The 20,823-nt window shown below is 38.2% G+C and overlaps 1 protein-coding gene across 1 annotated transcript; it reads left to right on the forward strand.

Annotated features, from left to right (window-relative positions):
- The first annotated feature begins 499 nt into the window (after positions 1-499).
- LOC139721599 (protein unc-50 homolog) lies at positions 500-14,956 on the forward strand. Its single transcript, XM_071632930.1, has 8 exons — positions 500-610; positions 8,484-8,745; positions 9,540-9,565; positions 10,368-10,433; positions 11,381-11,501; positions 12,891-13,027; positions 13,617-13,718; positions 14,653-14,956. The coding sequence occupies exons 2-8, from the start codon at positions 8,528-8,530 to the stop codon at positions 14,790-14,792; spliced, it is 810 nt and encodes a 269-aa protein (XP_071489031.1). The 5' UTR covers positions 500-610; positions 8,484-8,527; the 3' UTR covers positions 14,793-14,956.
- Positions 14,957-20,823: the final 5,867 nt, after the last annotated feature.

Here is a 20,823-nt window from a genome sequence, read left to right on the forward strand (position 1 = left end):
CCCTGCTACAACTTTACATGGTTTACCACATTATTGATAGCCCTAATTCATACTAAAACCCTCTAAAAGATTTGAATATCTAAAATAAGACCCACAACATAGTTTTGATATCCAAGTGTAGAAGTTAAATCAAGAATTTTCACTCACGTTCTTACGAAATAATTTGTTAACAGGAGGCGGCCATCTTTGTTATCTATTTAGACTTCGCATCAAAATAAGAAAAAAAGTTAAGTACTTAAATGTACAAATTATACAACATTTATAAATAATTTTCGTATTTAAAAGTTATTATAAGCAATTTACTATTCTCAATTAATATATTTTACAAACTTACAGAATTAAAAACAGAATTAAATAAGATTGAGGTTGTATATTTCTCCCCTGCGTTAGTCCAGCCGACGTGTTAGATATTGCGACTGCATTGAAGAATCACAGAAAGCTACACAACTGAACTGTACAACTCCCAACAGGGACGGACTCACAGCAGCTCCAGTAACGTTTAGAAATTAGAAGGCTTCTGATTTTTCCACCAAACGCCTGGAAGGAACATCCGAACAACGGTGTCGGGCTAATTGTCTGGTAGAAGGGAACCACCCTGCTAACTAGCTAGGTTAGTAATAGTATTACCATGATTACTTACAATGTAGTTAACTAGACTCTAAATAGTAATTTGATTTAAATTTAAATTTAGTTTTTTAAAAGTAGCGTGTTAACTTTAACAATTGTTTAAAGTTTAACGTTAATTAATTTAAATTACTATTTAGTTAACTACATTACAAGGTATGTAATGTAGTTAACTAAATAGTAATTTGATTTAAATTTGGCATAATCGTGATATAGTCCCCACGTCTCCGTTGGGGACTATTGGAATCCCCCTGTACCTACCTATTGAGAGTGTAGCACATATTGCGTGTGTAGAGCTGTACCTGTCTGCCTCCCTCTTGCGGATTTTGATGCATTAGCTGACGTCATGATTGGTCAATAGCCGTGAGACAACACACACTAAAGTGACACACACACACTCTTCATACAGTACTGCGTATCTCCGTGTATCTCCCACTATTATATGGTCGTGATATAGTCCCCACTCTATGGGAAACTGCGTGCGAATTACACGTGGTGGGGACAATTTCACGACCATAGAGTAGCCACTCCCCTTCTGTTATGCTCGTGATATAGTCCCCACACAACGACGAACTGTGCGTGTTTTGAATGGAGGTGGGGATTATTCCAACAGTATATATACTCGTGTTATAGTCCCCCCTCCACAGCGAACCGGCTACGTTATGTATGTCGGTGGGGACAATTTCCACAAATAAAAGTTGATGTGTTATATACTAGTATATATATATATATATTGTCAGTTTCCCTTTCTTTTTTTTAATCGATTTTCATTTGTGTCATTGTTTTCGTTAAAATTACACTGCACTCTCGGCAACGATGATGGTGATGATGGTGCTGTTGACGATTATTATATTTTTCTCATTATCATTATATGGTTAATCTGTTATCATTTTGCAATTATTGAAGTTCATGTTCCTCGTCGATCAACTCCTTATTGGTTAGTATATACTTTCTTTCTTTCTTTTTTTTCATCGATTTTTCATTTGTGACATTGATTAAGTGAAAATTACACTGTACTCTCACCTCAAGTATCCAATACTCTGAGCTATGTGTTGAAAACGATTATTAGCATTTTTTGCAGGCCAAAAAATAAAGTAATGCTATAGTAACCAACCCCTGTTTTGGTGCCCTAATGATGATGCTGATGATGATGCTTTAAGACCATTATTGTTTTTATCATGATTATCATTGTGCCAATTGTAGTTAATAACACTCTCACTCTGTCATTATTCTAGTTGTTGTATCAAAGTATTCCTGGTATTACTTTAAGAATATAATTATAAATTGTATATTTAAGTTGCAACCGAAATTTAATAAGCTTTTGTGTGAGAAGGGTGTCTAAATTTCATCAAATTCTAAGGGTAGAGCTATACTGCAATATAAATTGATAGAAAAGGGGAGATTTTTATAAGAAGAGTGATCGAGATTCGGATTCTTATATAGAGATTCTTATAAGAAGATAAGTGATGGATAAAGAAATAGACAGAAAGTAATACCAGAAAAGATGTAGGGAAATCTTAAGTGAGAATAGATCAAAGAATATAATTCATAATTATATAAATTATTGAGGCATTGAGAGAGTCATCTTCTGATTTCTTTTTTGGAAGTGTGTTGGCTCTGAAAAGAGCCGTTGGGTTTGGACAGTGAATGAGTTCACTGTTGGAAGTCTTCGTCCGAAGACATGTCACTCGGCAGAGTGACGAAGGCATCTCTCCCGTACGGGTTGCTTGGTCGTCGTCGTTGACCAGCCACTAGAGTAGGGGCATTCACGTGACGAAAGCCTGTCGGGTGGCAGACTTTCTTGTACGGCGAGCGCTTCCTCTTCTTGTTCGGTCCTGACTGGTTTGGCCCAGCGGTGGCGGCGGCGGCGGTGGCGGAGGCGGTGGCGGTCGCGGCGACGGTGCCGGAGGCGGTTTTCGGCTTCGGGGTCGATGTGCGAGGAGATGGTTCTCCATTGTCGTCGCCATCCTCGTCATCGTCCAGCTCTGCGTCGCTCAGTCTCTGGATGGAGGTGTCCGCATTGCAGGTCGACCAGGTATCGAAAAGGGGTTGCCTTGTCTCCAGCTGCCTAGGCCCTGTGAGAGGGAAGTACTTCCCCAGAAGGTCGCGGAAGAAGGCTTCGAAAATGTTCTGGCCTCTGACATGATTCCTCCATATGATCTCGGCCATATGGGCTTCGAAGTTGGACAGCTTCGTCCCATTGATACGTCGAAAGTGGTCCTTCGCGTGTTTCCAGGCCCCCTCGATCGTGTTCGTCGTCACCTCCTTCCTCTCCCCGGTTTCCACATTCTCGAAGACTGCCTTGAATTGGTCCTTGTGGACCACCGAGAAGTGCTGGTAACCCAGCTTGTTGAGTTGGACGTATCCGCTCCACCCGTCAGTGTAAATCGTTGTCCCGGGGACGACGTGGCGACGGATGATGCTGGTAAGCGTCTTTTCCGATCGGTCGTCGACCGGGTACAAGACGAGCTTGTTCGTCTCTCGCTCGACGAGTCCCACCACCCAGACTTTGACACCTTTCGTGCCATCGCCCCTGTGGTATTTGCACCTACGCCCGAAGAGGGATTCGTCGATTTCCACCTCGCCACGGAGGAGGACTGGGGTCTCCCCGTTGTAGAGATCATCGACGAATTTTTTGAAGGGGTCGCGGACGAAGTTCGCCCAGTCGACAGATGTTTTCTTATAGTCCATCCCTGCTTGGATGGAACACCCCTTCAGTGAGCCCTGGAGGAGAAACGCCCTGATGAATTCCATCACATCCTGGACGAGGAAATGAGTGTGTTCGAAGAAGGAGTACCTCAAGACGCTATACTCCTTCTCGTGTTTCCCTTCCCCCTTAGTCCGCCGACATCGCCACGTGTACCCGTGGTGCTTCTTTTCTCGTCTAGTCCAGACGCACTCCGAACCGCAGACCTCGCAGGCCATCCTCGATGCGATAATATTGTTCGCCTTCATCCAATTCATGACGGAGTCATGCTCGCCAAGGAACAGAGCATGGAAGCTCCACGGATTATAGAAATCGGCGAGAGTACACTCGTTCGGTGACACGCGTTTACGGAAGTTCCCGGCCATGATGCATCTAGAACAACATTCTTAGAAAAATTATGTCTATATATATCCCTTTCAAGGATCCAGACAACTTTACCAAAATCTAATGTCATCCAATCACCTATCCCTGCCTCGATTCACTGCATTATGATTGGTCATTATTTCAGTAGCTGAAGAGAACTCTTCCCGCCAAAGTATAGAAGAGGAAAGGGGGAGAGTGATGCCCAATAGCGAAGAGATGTCAAAAAGTTGAGTTGCTTCCCTTCACGTCCGCAGCGATATCTCGAAAAACATTTAAAGACATAATTGACCATTGACAGAAGAAACAAAAAAAAACAGCATTAGTGCTTTGAAATGATTCCAAAATGTGAGTTTGGGATAGACCCAACCATTGTAAAATATATCATCAATGTTAATTTAAGTATTGTTAAATAGACAAAATATGAACAATAGTAATCATGTCAGTGTTGCCAAACTAAACCGTCTAAAGTTGTGTTTTGATAAGAAAAATACTGATATCTCCTTATACTGTATCTTAGGCTTTTTTGCCAAAAGTTTGTAAGGTAGGATGTTTTGTGAAACAAGAGACCTACACATATCAAGTTTTGTGTTTCAAATTTATTTTCCACATCTCATAAAACGAAAGTGAAAATGAAATCAATGTTATTTCATGTAAGCAAGGCAAAATACATGTATACATACAGAAAAAACAGTCATTAACAAAATAATGCACATGAAAATAAAAAAAGTTGTGACTCAGGATAAGTGACGGGTGTGGAGGGGAACAGCAATAGGCCATTGACATTTCGAGGCTGAACCCCAAAGACAAGATGAAAGTAGTGAGTCATTAAGAATATCATAATTACCAGTTATAAATGAAGGCGTTACATAATAGTTAACAACAAGCAAACAGTACAATAACAAGGATTACACATGCATCAAATGTGATATCTTGAACATTATTATAAATCGCTGTTCCCAAAGGCAAACAAGACCTTTAATTTCAAGTAACACGCTTATCGTTTATCCATTTGCACATAGCATGACCGCCATAAGTACCACGAGATAGCCTGCTCCATGCCCTGCCACAAAACGTGTTCGGAAGGAAGCTGGATTGCCAGGCCCGCGCAGCCGACATTCAGCGAATCACAGACGCCATGCCAGACACACCCTCCCCACGCCCACCAGCAGACTGACTGACACGCGAACACGGCGAGTTTCCAGGGCGAGCTCAGGCACACGTTACGCAATATCAAACCAAGCCGAGGGGTGCATTTTACATATGTGTAAACTCAATGCTCATTGTGTGTTCCCCATCACTCGGGAGGGACATTTCACAATGACATTTCAAAATCTGCTGTTTTCAATCATGGCCGTTAAGATAAGAAGAGAATGATTAGTTTCATTTACATTAAGCTTTATTCATTTCTCAACCTGTACATAACATGAAAGCATAACAACATCAAACACTTTATTCACAAATCATAAAAATACAAACAAAATTTCACATGACAAATATGTAATCATGTGAAGTAATACGTGAATTTCATTAAAAACATTATAAGTATGCAAGTTGGGGAAGACCGTTATCAATAAGAAAATCGCTTGCTTTGGACAACGGCCTCTGAACATTATGCCTTAATTGTAACATTTTTGTTTCTTTTTAACTAAAGGAACGGGAACGGAACACATGTAGAACACATTATTGCATAACACAAAATCTGTTTTGTGCACAAACTTCATCGAAAATTATGAGGATGTTTTATAACTAAATAAATAAGATAATAAATGAAAAAGAAATAAATGAAGAAATAGAACAGATAAATCCACCCGTGTGAAAGCCTTTCTATTCAAAGTAGTTTTCACATTATTCAAAAATGTAATAAAATAGAAAATTAACTATAGAAATTATATCAGGGTAAAGGGAAAATAAGGAAAATGCATTCAATTGACATGTTAATAATATGTAGTATCATAAAAACAATGATAATGTTGATAATGACAAAAATAACAGCAATGACAAAGATCATGATCATAATTATCATCATCATAAATCAATATAAATACCACGACGCATGCACCCGACCTGTGCGTGCATGCCTCGTGATTTAAGACGGGCACACCGAATAGTTAATTGTTATGGGGTTATTGAAACACTTTTTTTTTCGTTTGTACTGCTAAAAATATATTAGGCTACTTGTTTTCATCAAATAATTCAGTGTAGCAAATGGATTCTGCATGAAATTGTGTCGTTGTTGTTTTTTCCTTTCTCTCTCCCTCTCTCTCCCTCTCTTTCTCATTCTTTCACTCAAAAAGCAATCCCGAACAATGCTCTAAACGCGTAAAGAGGGGAAAAATTTAAGTCACAAACTGACGAGAAAAGTGGTGATCATGTTGACAAGAGGGAATTTGAACTTCAAGCCCACACGGGAGTGCTATGTTAGTCACTCACTAACCACAACAATTATTTGTCCGATAAATCCAAGCAAGATCAACTTTGTGGAAATTGTCCCCATCGCCATACATAACGCAACGAGTTTGCCGTGGAGGGGGGACTATATCACGAGTATATATACTGTTGGAATGATCCCCACCTCAATTCAAAGCACGCACAGTTTATCGTTGTGTGGGGACTATTTCACGAGCATAACATAGCGAGAGGGGCTACTCTATGGTCGTGAAATCGTCCCCACCACATGCAATTCGCACGCAGTTTCCCATAGAGTGGGGACTACTGTTGTATATCACGACCATAATAGACGGAGAAACTGTACACGGAGATACTAGTAATAAAGAGTGTGAGCTTCTACAGGAAGCGTCTTTGGTGAAGACTAGATGCGCGCGTTGACCAATCAACTCCCGAGCAGACAAGCGGTGCACAAGAAGAAGATACATGTACTGATGTACGTTGTAAAGTGTCAGTTGTGTGCAAGGGAGTAGCTGTCGGGATTCTATTAGTCCCCACCGGTGACGTTATACTCGAGGTGGGGACTATATCACGATTATGCCTTAAATTTAAAGTTTAAGTAATGTGTTAACTTTAACAATTGTTTAAAGTTTAACGTTAATTAATTTAAATTAGACTTCAAATTTTACTTTTGTTGTTCTTGCAATTTTGCCTTGGTATAATATTGCCCTGCATGTTCAGTCATGTTCTACTCCTAATTTTAGAAATCTATCCACATCCAGACGTCTGTTCTCCTAGCCTAAGTAAAAGAGTCCTATTCTGTGACTGTGTTAAACGCTTATCTAGTAGATGAATAGACTAGGAGGCGTAGAGCTACACCTTGTAACAGTTAGAGTAACTACAACTGTAACTGTAACTTAAGAGTAACTGTCACGCATAGCATAATGGGGCTGCGGACTGTAGCATTCAGGATCATGACAGACGGGGTGTATCGCGGATAAATATCAACTTAAAATCGAAAAATGTCTTCAATTTGAAGACTTACCACTATAGGCCTACCAGTGAAGTTGAAGTAATTAAATTTATTGACAACAGGAAGCGCATAACGTTTGGTTCTGCCAATAGTCCCTTTCTGTTCGAATTGATGACTAAATCATTAATGTGACTCGGTCGAGAGGAACCTGGGAGAGCAACACTGAATTGACGGCCAGCGCATGCGCACACAGACATCTTATCCGGTCAATGGATTTGAAATTATGTGATGTGTGCGCATGCGCTGGCCGTCAATTCATTGTAGCTCTCCCAGGTTCCTCTCGACCAAGTCATTAAGTCATCAATTCAAACAGAAAGGGACTCTTGGCAGAACCAAACGTTTCACGCTTCCTGTTGTCAATACTTCAACTTGGCACTGGCAGCGTGTTCCAATCTGTATAGATTCTGGTTCTTGGTATGAATGAGTACTTAGAGCAGTTTTTGTTTGTGGCCACTGGGATAAAACTTGTGGAAGGCGACCTCCAGCTCCAGAGAACCCTTCAGACCGGACGTAGGGCTTTTCATACTACATGTAGGCGACCTGCAAGCACCTCATGGAATGTGATGGTGATGCATCCTAGATTCCTACTCTGCATCGGTGTTGCAGTATTTCCCAGCCCAGCTCATGCTTCATGACAGTGACGCTACTGTGCCTAGAATAGTCCCCTTTAACAAATCATGCTGCTTTGTTTTGCACAGCTTCCAGTCTGTAAAATGTTTATGACTGTCGTGATTCAAACATAAATTCTATTCAGCAACAAATTTTTACATCTTGAATCGCTGTGTGATAAAATCTTGAAATGTTTTTCTCTAAATACCAGATAGATTTACTGCTGGTGAATTTACTGCATACTGGTATTCTGTGCAGCAAGAGTTCCTTATGCCATGTATAAGGACCTCTTGCCAAACAGAATATCTGAGGAAAAAAATTTCAAGATTTTATGACACAAAGATCCAAGATGTAGACCCCCACTAGGTTTGCCATAAATGGTTCGCACCAAAGTTCCACCTCCCGTGCCAAAATTTGACTGCATGCAAAAGCATAAGTTTCTACGCACATGTAGCTGGCAGTCAAATTTTTGACGCCTTTATGGTCAAATTATGGGAGGCTTGAATTACTGTTAAACACTACCATACCCTTCCCTTGTTATCTTGCACACCACAGATGTACGCTGTTCCCACCACTTGCCACTTGCATGCATGTGTGCATTCGTGTGTGAGTGTAAGCAAACAAGGGCCTATAACCTGTAAGGGTAGGGTAGTGAAGAGTGATATGGCAAAATTAGTTAAGGGTACAGTCATAAGGAATTCTTTCCTTCTATTCCACTAACCAAATGATTTCTTACATTTTGTGTGTGTTTTATTACCTCAGTAAGTGAGACTGTACGTCTAGAGTGAGCACAGACCAGATCCAACATGCTGTCCAGTGTCGTCGTGACGCAGTCACCGCACACATCACCGCCGTCCAGCCCCACGCCCTCGGGAATTGGCATGGCTTCCCCCCGCTCGGAGGCACGTATGAGTGCCCAGGCGAAGAGACAGAAGTACCTGAGGCGCATCCTGCGATTTCGTCAGATGGACTTTGAGTTTGCCATGTGGCAGATGATCTACCTCTTGGCAGCTCCTCAGAAAGTGTAGGTGTATAGTGCAGTGGCGGATCCAGAGGGGGGCGCACCAGGCGTGCGCCCCCTCTTTATTTTTTGTTAAAACAAAAGAAATAAAAAGAAAAAATGGGGGATGCGTGGGCACCCCCCTTAATTTTGCAAAGGCGCCTCCCCTTTACGGAATTCCTGGATCCACCCCTGTTATGTACTGTATATAATTGAACTTGTATTTGACGTTCAAATGGTCAATTTCCACTGCCCACAAGGTGCACGCAGCAGAATGATGAAGATTGATGATTTGCAGTTCAACTGAAATACAGGTTGTAAAGAAAATAACATGCACTATGTCGACTGTTTAAGAGGGAGCAACATAGACCTTATGCACAGGTGACTGTCATTCCTGGAGTAGGGGAAATCCCAGTAATCAAAAAAGTTCAAGAGAAGCCAGTGAATTTGAGATGCGAATGAATTGTATGGTTTATAGGTTCCTCAAAAGGAGAATGTATTGTAAGTTTAATTTCTTCTTGAGTAATGGTGATTGAATGAACATTTCACATACATTACAGATTAGCTGCTTTTTCAATTAAATGATGATGAACATTCTTTGAACTGATACAGAGAACATTGCACAGAATTTATCTTTTGAATTTTCATAACTTTTTAATGTATGTTAGATGTCAATGAAACATGTAGCATTCTTGGGTACATTTAGTTTTATTCAGTGTATAAGTAAGTTAACTTTTACATGAAATGGTTATTAACTTTAAGATCCTAAAAGAGCTACATACATGTACATTCATTGTTATTTTCAATTTCCTCTACAGATATCGCAATTTCCAGTACAGAAAACGTAAGTGAAAAATGAATATAACTGATTATGCATACATTTTATGTAGGTATAAACTCTGAAAGCAGCCAAGTTTATGGACTAAACTTGGGTTTTAGGCTTTTGTATTCATTATGTTCTTTTGCTTCTTGGGCCTTGTTGGGTGCATGTGCTCTTAGATGTTCTTTGGCTGATGCTCCTGATCTACTGAAGTAAGACGTGTGATGATTGAAATTGATTGATATTTGTATTAAAGCAGTAATGTCAGAAAGATGCCAATCATGTGCCATCTCCCAGTATTAACAAATTCCAGCTTATTTCAGTTTCGAGAATTATTCAAAGAATATAGGATAGTTCTCCAATATATTCTTTCATCGACCAATACCTATCCATATTACTGCTAACTAAGTATCAAAATTAAACAAAAGGAAATATGTGATAATCAAGAAAAAAATGTAGTCAAAATAAAATTATAATAAATAAATAAAAATCAGCCATGTGACACGTAGCATTATTTCAAGAAAAAGTTTTGACACATTACTAACAGCCATGGAAGACCATTTCTTAAAAAAATGCTGTAAACAGTGTCATTACAATGCAATTTGATGGTATGCCGCTGCTCTCTTGTGGTGGTAGTAGTGGCGAAGTTGGTGGTATTGTTACTGTTCTTATTGTTAAGATTTTGAACTGGAGTAGGAGAGATAAAAGTTGGTGTACATCCAGATATGATAGTAAGCTTGAACAAGACCATTATCTGGTACAGTCTGTGTCGACACTCACCTGTGAATGATATTTCCTTTCATCTGTCATCTTGCTTGAAATCCAGAAACAAAAAACCAGTGGGCAAGAGATGATCCAGCCTTCCTAGTTCTCCTCAGTTTCTGTCTATGTGGTAAGTAGCCTTTGATTTCCACGAAGTTAAATGCATACATTGAAACGTTCTTACTTGTGTGAAGGAGGATATCCTACAATGTATGTGCAAATCACTTCATTCATCAGCAGAAGAGACTATGCAGCAGTCCATGCTCTCATTGTTTAATGTGTATTTTGTACTCCTTTTTACCAACTGTTTTTACTTTACTATTACTTTTTACCAACTGTTTTTACTTTACTATCAAAGTTTTAATATACTTTGAAAATCTTGAAATGTCTCTGATCATAGAGTAGATATTAGAGTTGAGGTAACAGGTGATATATTTTTACCATATATGTGATATGGAAGTTCTGAGGGGGTTTTGTTTTATCTGTGCCTTTGCTCTTTTGTTTTGTAAGTATCTGTTCCCTTATTTTATGGTATTTTTAAAATAAATTCTGGATGCTCTTCCAAGGTACTTATCCAATTTGGTGCAGATTCAGAATACATCCCTGGCAATGTACACAGAGTGCCAAGAGGGCAGTCACTGAGTGATAATGGCAAACATTGTATGGTAAGAATATTTTATTAAAATGTATGAGGGCCTGTATATATGATTGCATTTCATAGAGGAGGAGTTTGTTTCATGAAGAAGGTTTGCCTCTATCAAAAACAACAACAGTAGCAGTTACCATGGCAATAACTGCATTTCTCGCAGCGGATTGGTTCTTGCCCTACTGTTGCCATAGTTGCTCCTCAGTCGGAGTCATTGTTACGTGTGCCTTTATGTGGCCCAGGTGCGTGGAACATGCACAACGACACAATACACTGCATCAATCCCTAAGTGAATGCAAATAAGCGTCACCAGTGAGAACGGCTTGGCAGGAAGTTCTATGTTTATGACATGCATTCATGCAGTTTTCTGTGTCTCACTGGTGTCATAAAGACTCATGTAATTTTTTTGCTGGCTTTTTGCTCTATTGCAGCTTCTTCCATTGGCTTTGCCATCGTCATTGGACTGAGCTTTGTTGGTTTTCTCAAGTTTCTGTTATGGGTCGTCTTCATCGACTGCATTGGTGTTGGGCTCTGCATTGCCACAGCTTTATGGTAAGTGCACTGAAACACTGAGCACAGATGAAACGAGAATAATGAAAATGATAATTTTATTTCATGTGTTTAGCTCTTTTCTACCTTGAAAAAAAGAAAGAAATGCAGTGCAGCTTTAACTGAGTATCCATTTGTAAATCCAAGCAGAGAGGAAGCATGTAGGTTAGGAATTGAAGTGCAACACCAGGGTTTGAACTCTGGCCTCTCGTATTTAAAGTGCAGTGTGCAATCTTCTAGACCACATCTTCGAAGGAAACAGAAGCCATTTTCTAGATACTCAGCACAAATGTACGGAAAACAGAGAAGAGTGCTTGTCTGCCACATTACACAGGCCAGAGCAAAATTTCAGCAAAGCTTTGGCTGCTCCACCTGTCTGTATGATACCACTCTCTTGATATTGTATTTTAGTGACAATGCGGGTGCAGTCTCCTTAGTCCCACATATTCTTAAGAATGTTGTGTTTGTAGTAGTAAAGGAAGAAGAAACAGTAATCAGAAGTGATTTTGTGGAACTGTCATCACAAATGCCATGCTCTATCCTTTAATAAGGACATTAAAAGAACTAAGGGAGAGTATTTGCAGATAGGACTCTCCATATTAAAGACCTGGTAGTGTGGGGATTCATGGGTGATTTGATTGAAACGATCTTCATTCTCTGCCTGCTAGGGTACATTTGAAAACCACAAAAAACGACCATCAGCGAATATGTGCATCGAAGCATATATATCATGCTGATTGGTAATGGTCGACTCCTGTCAAGATTCTTCTGCTGTGTGTGTTAATAAGTACAGCATTTGTAATGCGCCTTCGATCTAGTATCCTACTCTGAGGCGCAGAGGGACGTAATTATGAAAAGAATAGCATACATCGTAGTCATAATTATACATAAGAAGGTTGAAAAAGAAGAAAGAGATAGGTAGAGATATACACACCAATGAACAATTCGTTGAAAATTCAATCGAAACAAGATACGAACGTATGTGATTTCAAAAGCTTTTTAAATGTTTCAATGGTCTCTGCTGATCGGATCCTCAGTGGAAGAGCGTTCCAGAGAGATGGGGCTGCAGAAACAAAGGCTTTTTCTCCGAGAGTCGAGATTGTTCTTTTAACTGTTAATTGTTTACTATTACATGAACGGAGATTTCTGCCAGGGACGTATTCTGAAACAAGGTTTTGCAAATATTTTGGAGCTGAAGAATGTACTGCTTTCCATGTATGAAGAAGAATTTTGTTAAATTGTGTTAAAGTTGGACACAATTTATTAGGGGGATTTTCAAATATATCTGAGTTGTGCCAGCCTTCCCATTCCATGGTATCCCCATGCCACAGGGTCTTTAAGCATTGACCTTGACACTGATCTGATTCCTCATTACCTTCACTTTTCTCTCAGGTTCATCTCAAACAGATATCTCCTGGTGTCAAATAGAGGTCAGGATGTAGAGTGGGGCTACGCCTTCGACGTTCATCTCAATGCTTTCTTCCCCATCCTTATCATCATTCATGTCATCCAGTTGTTCCTGTACATGCGTAAGTGCTGTCATCAATATTTATCCCAAGGTGGAGCTCAAGGTCTCAGAGTGTATTGTCTGCATTACAGTTAAGATGGCTGTTCTCAATGTATAGCACACCTCACTGAGACAGTGAAGGTTTTTTTTTTTTCCCCTAGGGATCTGTTGTTATTAAGTATTGTGATAGTGAAAGATATCTTTAACTTTACATTACTTCTCTAGGAGTAAAGGTTCTTCCAGTAGGAGTTGCACCAAAAGATGAACATTCTCGGAAGCCGCAATCCCTCATTATTAAAGGTCACACTACATACACGTATGTTTAATATTTAAGCAAACACAGACATACAAACAAATTTTTAAAATGAAATCAGTGCAAGCAACTTTTTAGTAGATGGTATACGACATTAATTAAGGATATTTCTTCATGCAGACAAGATGTATATTAGAGAAGCTTGTTCGATGATGAAAGTATAACATGTAATCGATGATAATTTCCTGTTTTGTACATTGCTAATGTTTTAGATGCATAGCTTGTGATTAAAAAGTTTTAATGAGCAATTCTATGAGTTTGTTCATAAATTCATGCTTATCCATAATTTTTCCCGTAGCTCTTATTGACCGAGACTGGTTCTTTTCGACGTTGCTTGGCAACACCCTCTGGCTGATTGCTCTTGGTTACTACATCTACATCACCTTCCTTGGTTATAGTGGTGAGTTTGCCATGAGTCAGTATATTTTAATGATGTTTTGATACTGTAAAACGAGGAATGTTCGCAGGCATTTTTATTTTGCGAATTTCGCAAGAGCCAAGATTTGCTAAATTAAAATTCAGTCGAAAGTTCTTGTCTGCAATATATGCGTTGAATGTTAAAAGCAACTCGTGAAAATTTCATGCCACAAAAAAGTCTGTCGGCTCCGATTTGCCAAAATTTCATTCCGCAAAAATAACTTGTTTGACAGTATGCTTTTATTCACTTGGGGTAGCCCCTTCTGTGTACTTACCATTCTCTGTGTTAGCTCTGTCGTAAGTATTACCCCAGCTGTGACAGGTACCCATTAATACACAAAGGTCAAGGGAGACTTACTATAATAATACACTGTTTTCACACCTTGGCCTGCAATAGCTTGATGAACCCGTAACCTGTCTCTGTTCTTCTTTCTGTGCTGCTGAGGCAGGAGTCAGCTGTGAGATTTTCATACAGCATCACAAAGTCTGTGGCCTCTGATTCATTTAGCGAGAGCCCAGAGACACCTACAATGCCCCCAAATCCACACACAAAAATTGTAGAATACAGATATGGACTGCTCTTCTAGGACATTGTCGATATTATTGCCCCAAGGGATCTCAACTCCATGCTACGATGTATGACCCGAGGAGCTTGCTCCACAGGTCATAGGATGGAGTTGATTGTGAACAAATTGAGGGGTATAGAGGGTGGTTGTGATTATGCATGTTGATTTTTTTTTGTGAGCATGAATATTTATGTTTGCTTTGTGAGGTTGGGAGTAACCTGACCTAATCACCGTCCATATTATATTTCTGCTCAAAAGTCTAAGGCAATCTCGAGGATGAATATTCATCTTATGCTGCAGAAAAGTCTACTAACGTACCATCATTCTCTTTCTTTCTCTCCCATGTCTCAGCACTTCCATTTCTGAGAAGAACAGTTGCGTTGCTGTACCCACCATTCTTGACACTGTTCTGCCTTTACCTGCTCTCCGTCATTCTCGGCTGGAACATCAGCAGATCGGTCATCTATTTCTATGAATACCGTGTCAACTAGTTGACCTGCACCTGGCGTGTGAACTCGTCCACATTTTTGCACATAACTCTGTACATACCTGTATGATAACCTCTTGAAATGCATTCAGACTTGAGCCTTCTGTGCCGGTCATTAGCGCTGAAAGTCAAGCTAGATATGAAGGGGGCTGTAACTATTTATGAAAAAGATATGTCCAATAACATTGCTTTGAGACAGTATATGTGATTGAGAGACTTAATTGGTGTCATGTACTCAGTAATTGGAGATTGGAGTACCGTTTGTATTTCCCAATGTAAGCAATATGCTATCATTCTGTGGCATTTGTTTTTGTGAGTCTACCAGGTTTGTTTATTGTGTTTTTGCATCTTGGCTAGGTAGTAAAAGTTTCATTTCTAGAGCCAGCATGACATATAAGAGTGCACAGATTACTTTGCCAACATATAATTGCATTGATACAATAAATTATAACTCTTATAAATTATAGCTCAAGCATAGTTAATCACAAACGTAAGGTTTTCACCAGGGAGATGTAATCTTTTTGTACCTCTATAAGAATATGAGATATGATAATAGGTGCAAGATATTACATGCTTATTGTACGAAATGAATATCATGTCAGTGATATCGATGAATATCTAAAATTATCCACCAATATTCTTTTGTTTACATTTATTATCAGGGATGTGAAAATTTAGAGTTTAATCTGATTTAAGATTTTTTTTTTTTTTTTTTACTGTGCCCAAAACTCACTCTTCAGACTTTTTGGCAATTCAAGTGCCTTGGATTGTTCAGTTTAATACACTTCAGATTTTTTTTTGATACAAGCTTCAGATTTTTTTCTGCAAGTTCTCTCACACTCCTGTATTATATACTTGCATGGACATGAAATACGATAAGTGAGGTGGCATCTTATATATTTATAGCTTTTTTGGCAGTAAGAGCCTGAATCTGGGAGGAAGTATATCAAAGTCACAGAATGGACTATGATCCAGATTCTGTAGGGTCCTCTTGTAATGTGCTGAGAAATTAATATATAACATATTATGTATATTGCAATATGGGTGGCCAGCTAGAAGAAATTATATATTTCTTTTGGGCTTTAAACATAGCAAGGTGCAAAAAAGGGTATATTTTTATCTCTGTCAAAGAAATCTGTGGTGATTTACACTGTATCTGCAAAAATGCCACATATACTTCTCAAGTTGTTAAACAAAATATAATGTTTCAATTACAGACACCATCTATACACTTCATTATTTTTCAAGGGGTCATTATTGATCATAAAAAAGTGCTCCTTAGATTTACATGGAGCAAATACAATTATACTGAATCATTTTATATTATAAAGTAACTGAAAGTCATGGAGAAAGTGGGAGAATGTTGAGAAAGATTGTTACAGTCTAAACAACGGTAAACATTTCTATGATTTCAGTCAGAACACCCTGTTTGTGGAATTTCCATCATTGTTGTCAAAATCCACAATGCATTCAGTGGTTTGCCTTAAGTAGAGTTTGAAATATATTTACAGTGACTGATTGATAAATTGCCCTACATTGACGTAATGAATTTGAATATGTACGATTCATACTCATATTCATGAATTTGAATATGTACAGTGAGTTTGCTAGAATTGTTTAAAACACTTACTGGCCCTCAGTATTTGCCAATCAAGTTTGGGCAAATAGTAGTCCAGAATTAATCATCAAATAGATTTTTTTTTTTTTTTTTTTTTTTTTAGTATGAGAAAAAAAACCCCGTATGAATGGAAGCTTTATGGAAATTTTTCAGTGTCTTAATACATTCAGCATACACATTTGCAAAAGTCCTGGCTATTAATTCCCATGTGTGTCGCACGTACATTCCAGGCGTAGAGACACTTTCGCACTATATTTTTCCCCCATGATATGAACATTTATTTGTGTAAAAATGTCCATTGTATGTCTTGTTTTGGACAACTGCTTGTGCTAACTTCCAAATTTACTCAGAAGAAATGGCAGTTATGGAGAGCATCTAATTTAGATACACTGTACCTTCAAATAAGAATGTTCTAGGAGGTGTCCAATATTTGTATGAAGTAAAGCTTTAGTAACCTAGAAACAATTATAAAGACTCCTTTGAATTTTTTTAAAGTTCTTTCTTTGCCGACCTAGTGTAAGCAACTGTTTTTCAATTTGTGAGTGTTTGGGTATGTGTTTGGGTGTGCACGCCTGTGTTTGTACATTGGTGTTACAACTGTATCACCAAATTTCTGTTCATATGTCGTAAATGTTAGTTTAACATGGTGCACTAATGTGAATATTCAGAGGCTTCAGGTTGAGATAATAGACAAGGAAGTGAACATGAGCTTGGAATTACTATCACTGAATAACTCGAGTATGCTCTTAAATGTAGTTAACAGTACAAAGAGATGAATTAATATTATGTATTGATGTGAAGTGGTGAAGAGTGAAGGGGATACTTTTGCTCATTCCAATAAACGGGGCTGAAATGATGGGAGAACCACAAATTTCATGTTTGCATTAATTGTGTCCTTTCCTCCACAATAATGTGAAATGGCATGCACATTTGGTAGAGAAAAGCACCTTCATTTCTTGAAGCCACCCTTCTCCAAGAAGGTGAGATATGGCATAAAACAACTCACTTACTAAGGAACAATGTATAGAAAAGTATGAAATATGTTCAAAGAGGTGAATTTTTGTTCCATGAAAACAAGAAAGAAAAAGAAATGAGTTATCCACCTCAATTAAGGGTGCAAGTATGCCATTCCCATGTTACAATTTAAATGTTTTCAATTAAGTGATGGACAATCCCATCTCCCTAAGTAACATATCCTTCACAGCACTCAATTCAGTCTGAGAAGTACTCTGAAACTTGGCATAGTTTAATTAACTTCTGATCATGACATGGATTTGCAATATATTACCAAAGGTAATCCTAGCACTGCATTGAATACAGGTGATTCAGAATACGAATACATGTATAAGTGCAACATTCTTTCATGAGTAAAGTGAGATAAATAGAATGATGTCATCAAAATTGGACATAACTTCAGAGTTTTAGAACTGTCCCGTGTCCTAAAGCAGTGTTTCAACTTGCAACCATATATTCAAATTAGCTAAGGTGATCATGTTGTTACTATATATGTTCTTTTTTTCTTTCTTTCATAAGAAAAGGTTTATCCTTCATATCAAATTACTGTTGGGTAATGATAACCTTACAGTTATACCTCTTATAATGAAATAGTTGTAGAAAGAAATTTTGATTTTGTGATACATTTTTTACAAACCAGAAGTGAAGTTGTAAGATGATGATGTCATCACTTCATATAATTTATATGAGTGGATGTAACGAGTATCACTGTTTTATGAAAATATGAGAAACTAAAAACTCAGTGTGTTAGCTTAAAATATCTTATGTCCTTCTTAAGTTAATCATTTACCATATTTCATAAATTTACTCAGTGTATTAAAGTCCATTTGAACATCACGTGGAATAGCAAATTAACATTAGAGTTTTACTCTGAGAGGTCATTGATTTTTTTTTGTCTTTGTTTGATCATGCAATCATACTTTTGTGTCAATACAAGGTACTGTATACGCCGAATATTTCGCGAGGTTTTTATTTTTGCAAATTTCGCGAGTCCGATGCTATTCGCAAAATTAAAGATACGCAAAAATATTGACTCTGATCCTAATGTGCATGTGATGTACGCGTGTACATTTCTCTGTTCAGTTACACGACTTCACGATCGCAAATTCAACCACTTGCAAAATCGTTGGGAATTCTCGATTCGCGAAAATTTAGACTCGCGAAATATATGGCGTATACAGTAATTCAGTTTTCATCATAATATTTCTGTGAGAGCACTTGTCCATGCGGAATGATGCCTAATTGTTCGTGCTAAAATTTTCAAAGTATCAGTGGTATCAAATTTTAGCCTTGGCTCTTGTATGATTCCTGAATCAGAGTGAGTTTCTTTGTATGTGTAGTGTGTGTGTATGTGTGTGTATGTTGGGGGGGGGGGGGTGGTAGAGGGTTGGATGTAAATTCAGCAAACTTTGACAACTTTGATAATGTGCCCCTGTTTAAATACACACCGATGATTTCAGTAGACATCTTAAGAATAGCTGCACCGGTATACAGTGGACTCCATTATAATGAAGTCCTAGGGACCGTCAGGTTTCCTTCGTTAAATCGAAATTTCATTATAACTGAACAAGTAAACAATAAAAATACAGAGAGTGGATAATGTTGCAGCCTGAATTTTTACTTCGTTGTGATCAGAATTTCGTTATGACTGTGTTCGTTATAACGGGAGTGCGCTGAAGTTGCTGTAGGCCATCGGTTATTCATATTGAAATGTACTGTAAATGTGGAGATTTTTGTGGTGTGAAAATTTTTGCTTGTTTCACTCAACCAGGAACTAGTGCGAAAATAAAGCACACAAATATTTTTTGCAAGATGTGTGTACCACTATGTAATGTCTTGATTTTGTGGAATTAAAAACATGCAAAATTGATCTTACTCAGCAGATGATAGCAGGGCTGCCAACATTGGAAACTAGTTGAGAGTGAGACTCCCATAGGCCAATGCTTTAATAGGAGTCAAAATGAGTGAGATCAATAGAAATGCATGCAAATGAAATAAAGTTTTAGAGTGAGAAAGGACCAAAATGAGTGAGTCTCACTCTGAATGAGTGAGAGTTGGCAGCCCTGTGATAGTTATTGGAGAGATGGTGTTATGCTGATTAAGATGTTTTGACAACATGTCCTAGAATAGTATAGGACTGTCAGAATGTAGGCTAATTGATCAAAATCCATGGGGGGGGGGGGGGAGTTCATCCACCATTCTAACTCTCTTCCTTTATAGATATCTGGTAATATGTCTGAGTGTATTAACACAGACATATCAGATATATGTTCCTATCCAAGTAAATATATATATATATATATATATATATATATATATATATAATATATATATATATATATGTCAATGTATGTATGTGCCTTCATGCACTACATTCTCTTTGCCTCATCCCCCCCCCCCCCACACACACACACTCACACAAGCACATACATTTAGGACATTCATAATGAATAGGGCCTGATGTGAGAAACAAGTTAGTAATTGATACCTAACAAATTTCATATTAGTCTTTATAATTGTGATGTTTAATACTGATTTTAGATATTGTTTAACAATATTTTGGGGTTTTTTGATTTTTTGATTTTTTGATTTTTTGATTTTTTTTTTTTTTTTTTTTTTTTGGGGGGGGGGGGGGAATCTGTAAGGTGAATTCTGAAGAATGTATTTGCCAAATTGCTAGTTTCAGCTGTAATAATAGTGTAAAGGCAGCAATATCCAAGCCCGGTATTCAAAAGCCATCAATTGATAATATGCGTCTCAAACAAAATCTTTTGTCATGGGATTATGAAAATTATGTAAAATTGCAAGTATATGTGATTGTCATACTTTACAAACAGGTTGATATACATCACTCCCCTCCACCCCCCCCCCCATTATTTGCTGGAAAAAAAAAACTGTATGTATACAGCATACAAGCAACATGAAATATATTATTTCGAGATAAATACAGTAGGTGCCTATATATAATATCTCAAACTTTTGATATAATCAGAGCTGTCGGACAGTTATGATAATTATCTTGTCCTTGATGTCATTTTACCTCATATCTGTATACAGACAATATTACATATTTGTCAGGATAGAAAATAAAAGCAAAAAAGATAAACTATAATTGTTTAAGCACTGTGTGCGAGATGAAATAAATTCACGTTGGAACAGGATGTACGGGGGTTTTAAACTTTGCGCGTGTCGATATCTTGGTGTCATGTACCTGTCAGCCAGAGTGGAATGAAACCAGATTTCTCATTGGTTGATCCTGGGAAGACTTCCGGTATCAGCGATGGCGTAAAATCCCACAAATTAACACTATTCAACACCCCTTTCTGGATTATCAGGGCAGATTTGTCTATTTCGTCAATGCTTGGCACAGAAAAATATGATTACTTGTACTCTAATATCGATA

This window comes from Diadema antillarum, unplaced genomic scaffold (genome assembly GCF_040938485.1).
Source record: "Diadema antillarum isolate AM-2024a unplaced genomic scaffold, OU_Dant_1.0 scf00000146, whole genome shotgun sequence".
NCBI lineage: Eukaryota > Metazoa > Echinodermata > Echinoidea > Diadematoida > Diadematidae > Diadema > Diadema antillarum.

Bases quoted from the DNA above. Each gene is read 5' to 3' on its own strand.
- LOC139721599 (XM_071632930.1), top strand. From the start codon at position 8,528: ATGCTGTCCAGTGTCGTCGTGACGCAGTCACCGCACACATCACCGCCG. The intron at 13,028-13,616 runs GTAAGTGCTGTC...TTTTTCCCGTAG, and splicing joins CCAGTTGTTCCTGTACATGC to CTCTTATTGACCGAGACTGG. The intron at 13,719-14,652 runs GTGAGTTTGCCA...CCCATGTCTCAG, and splicing joins CACCTTCCTTGGTTATAGTG to CACTTCCATTTCTGAGAAGA.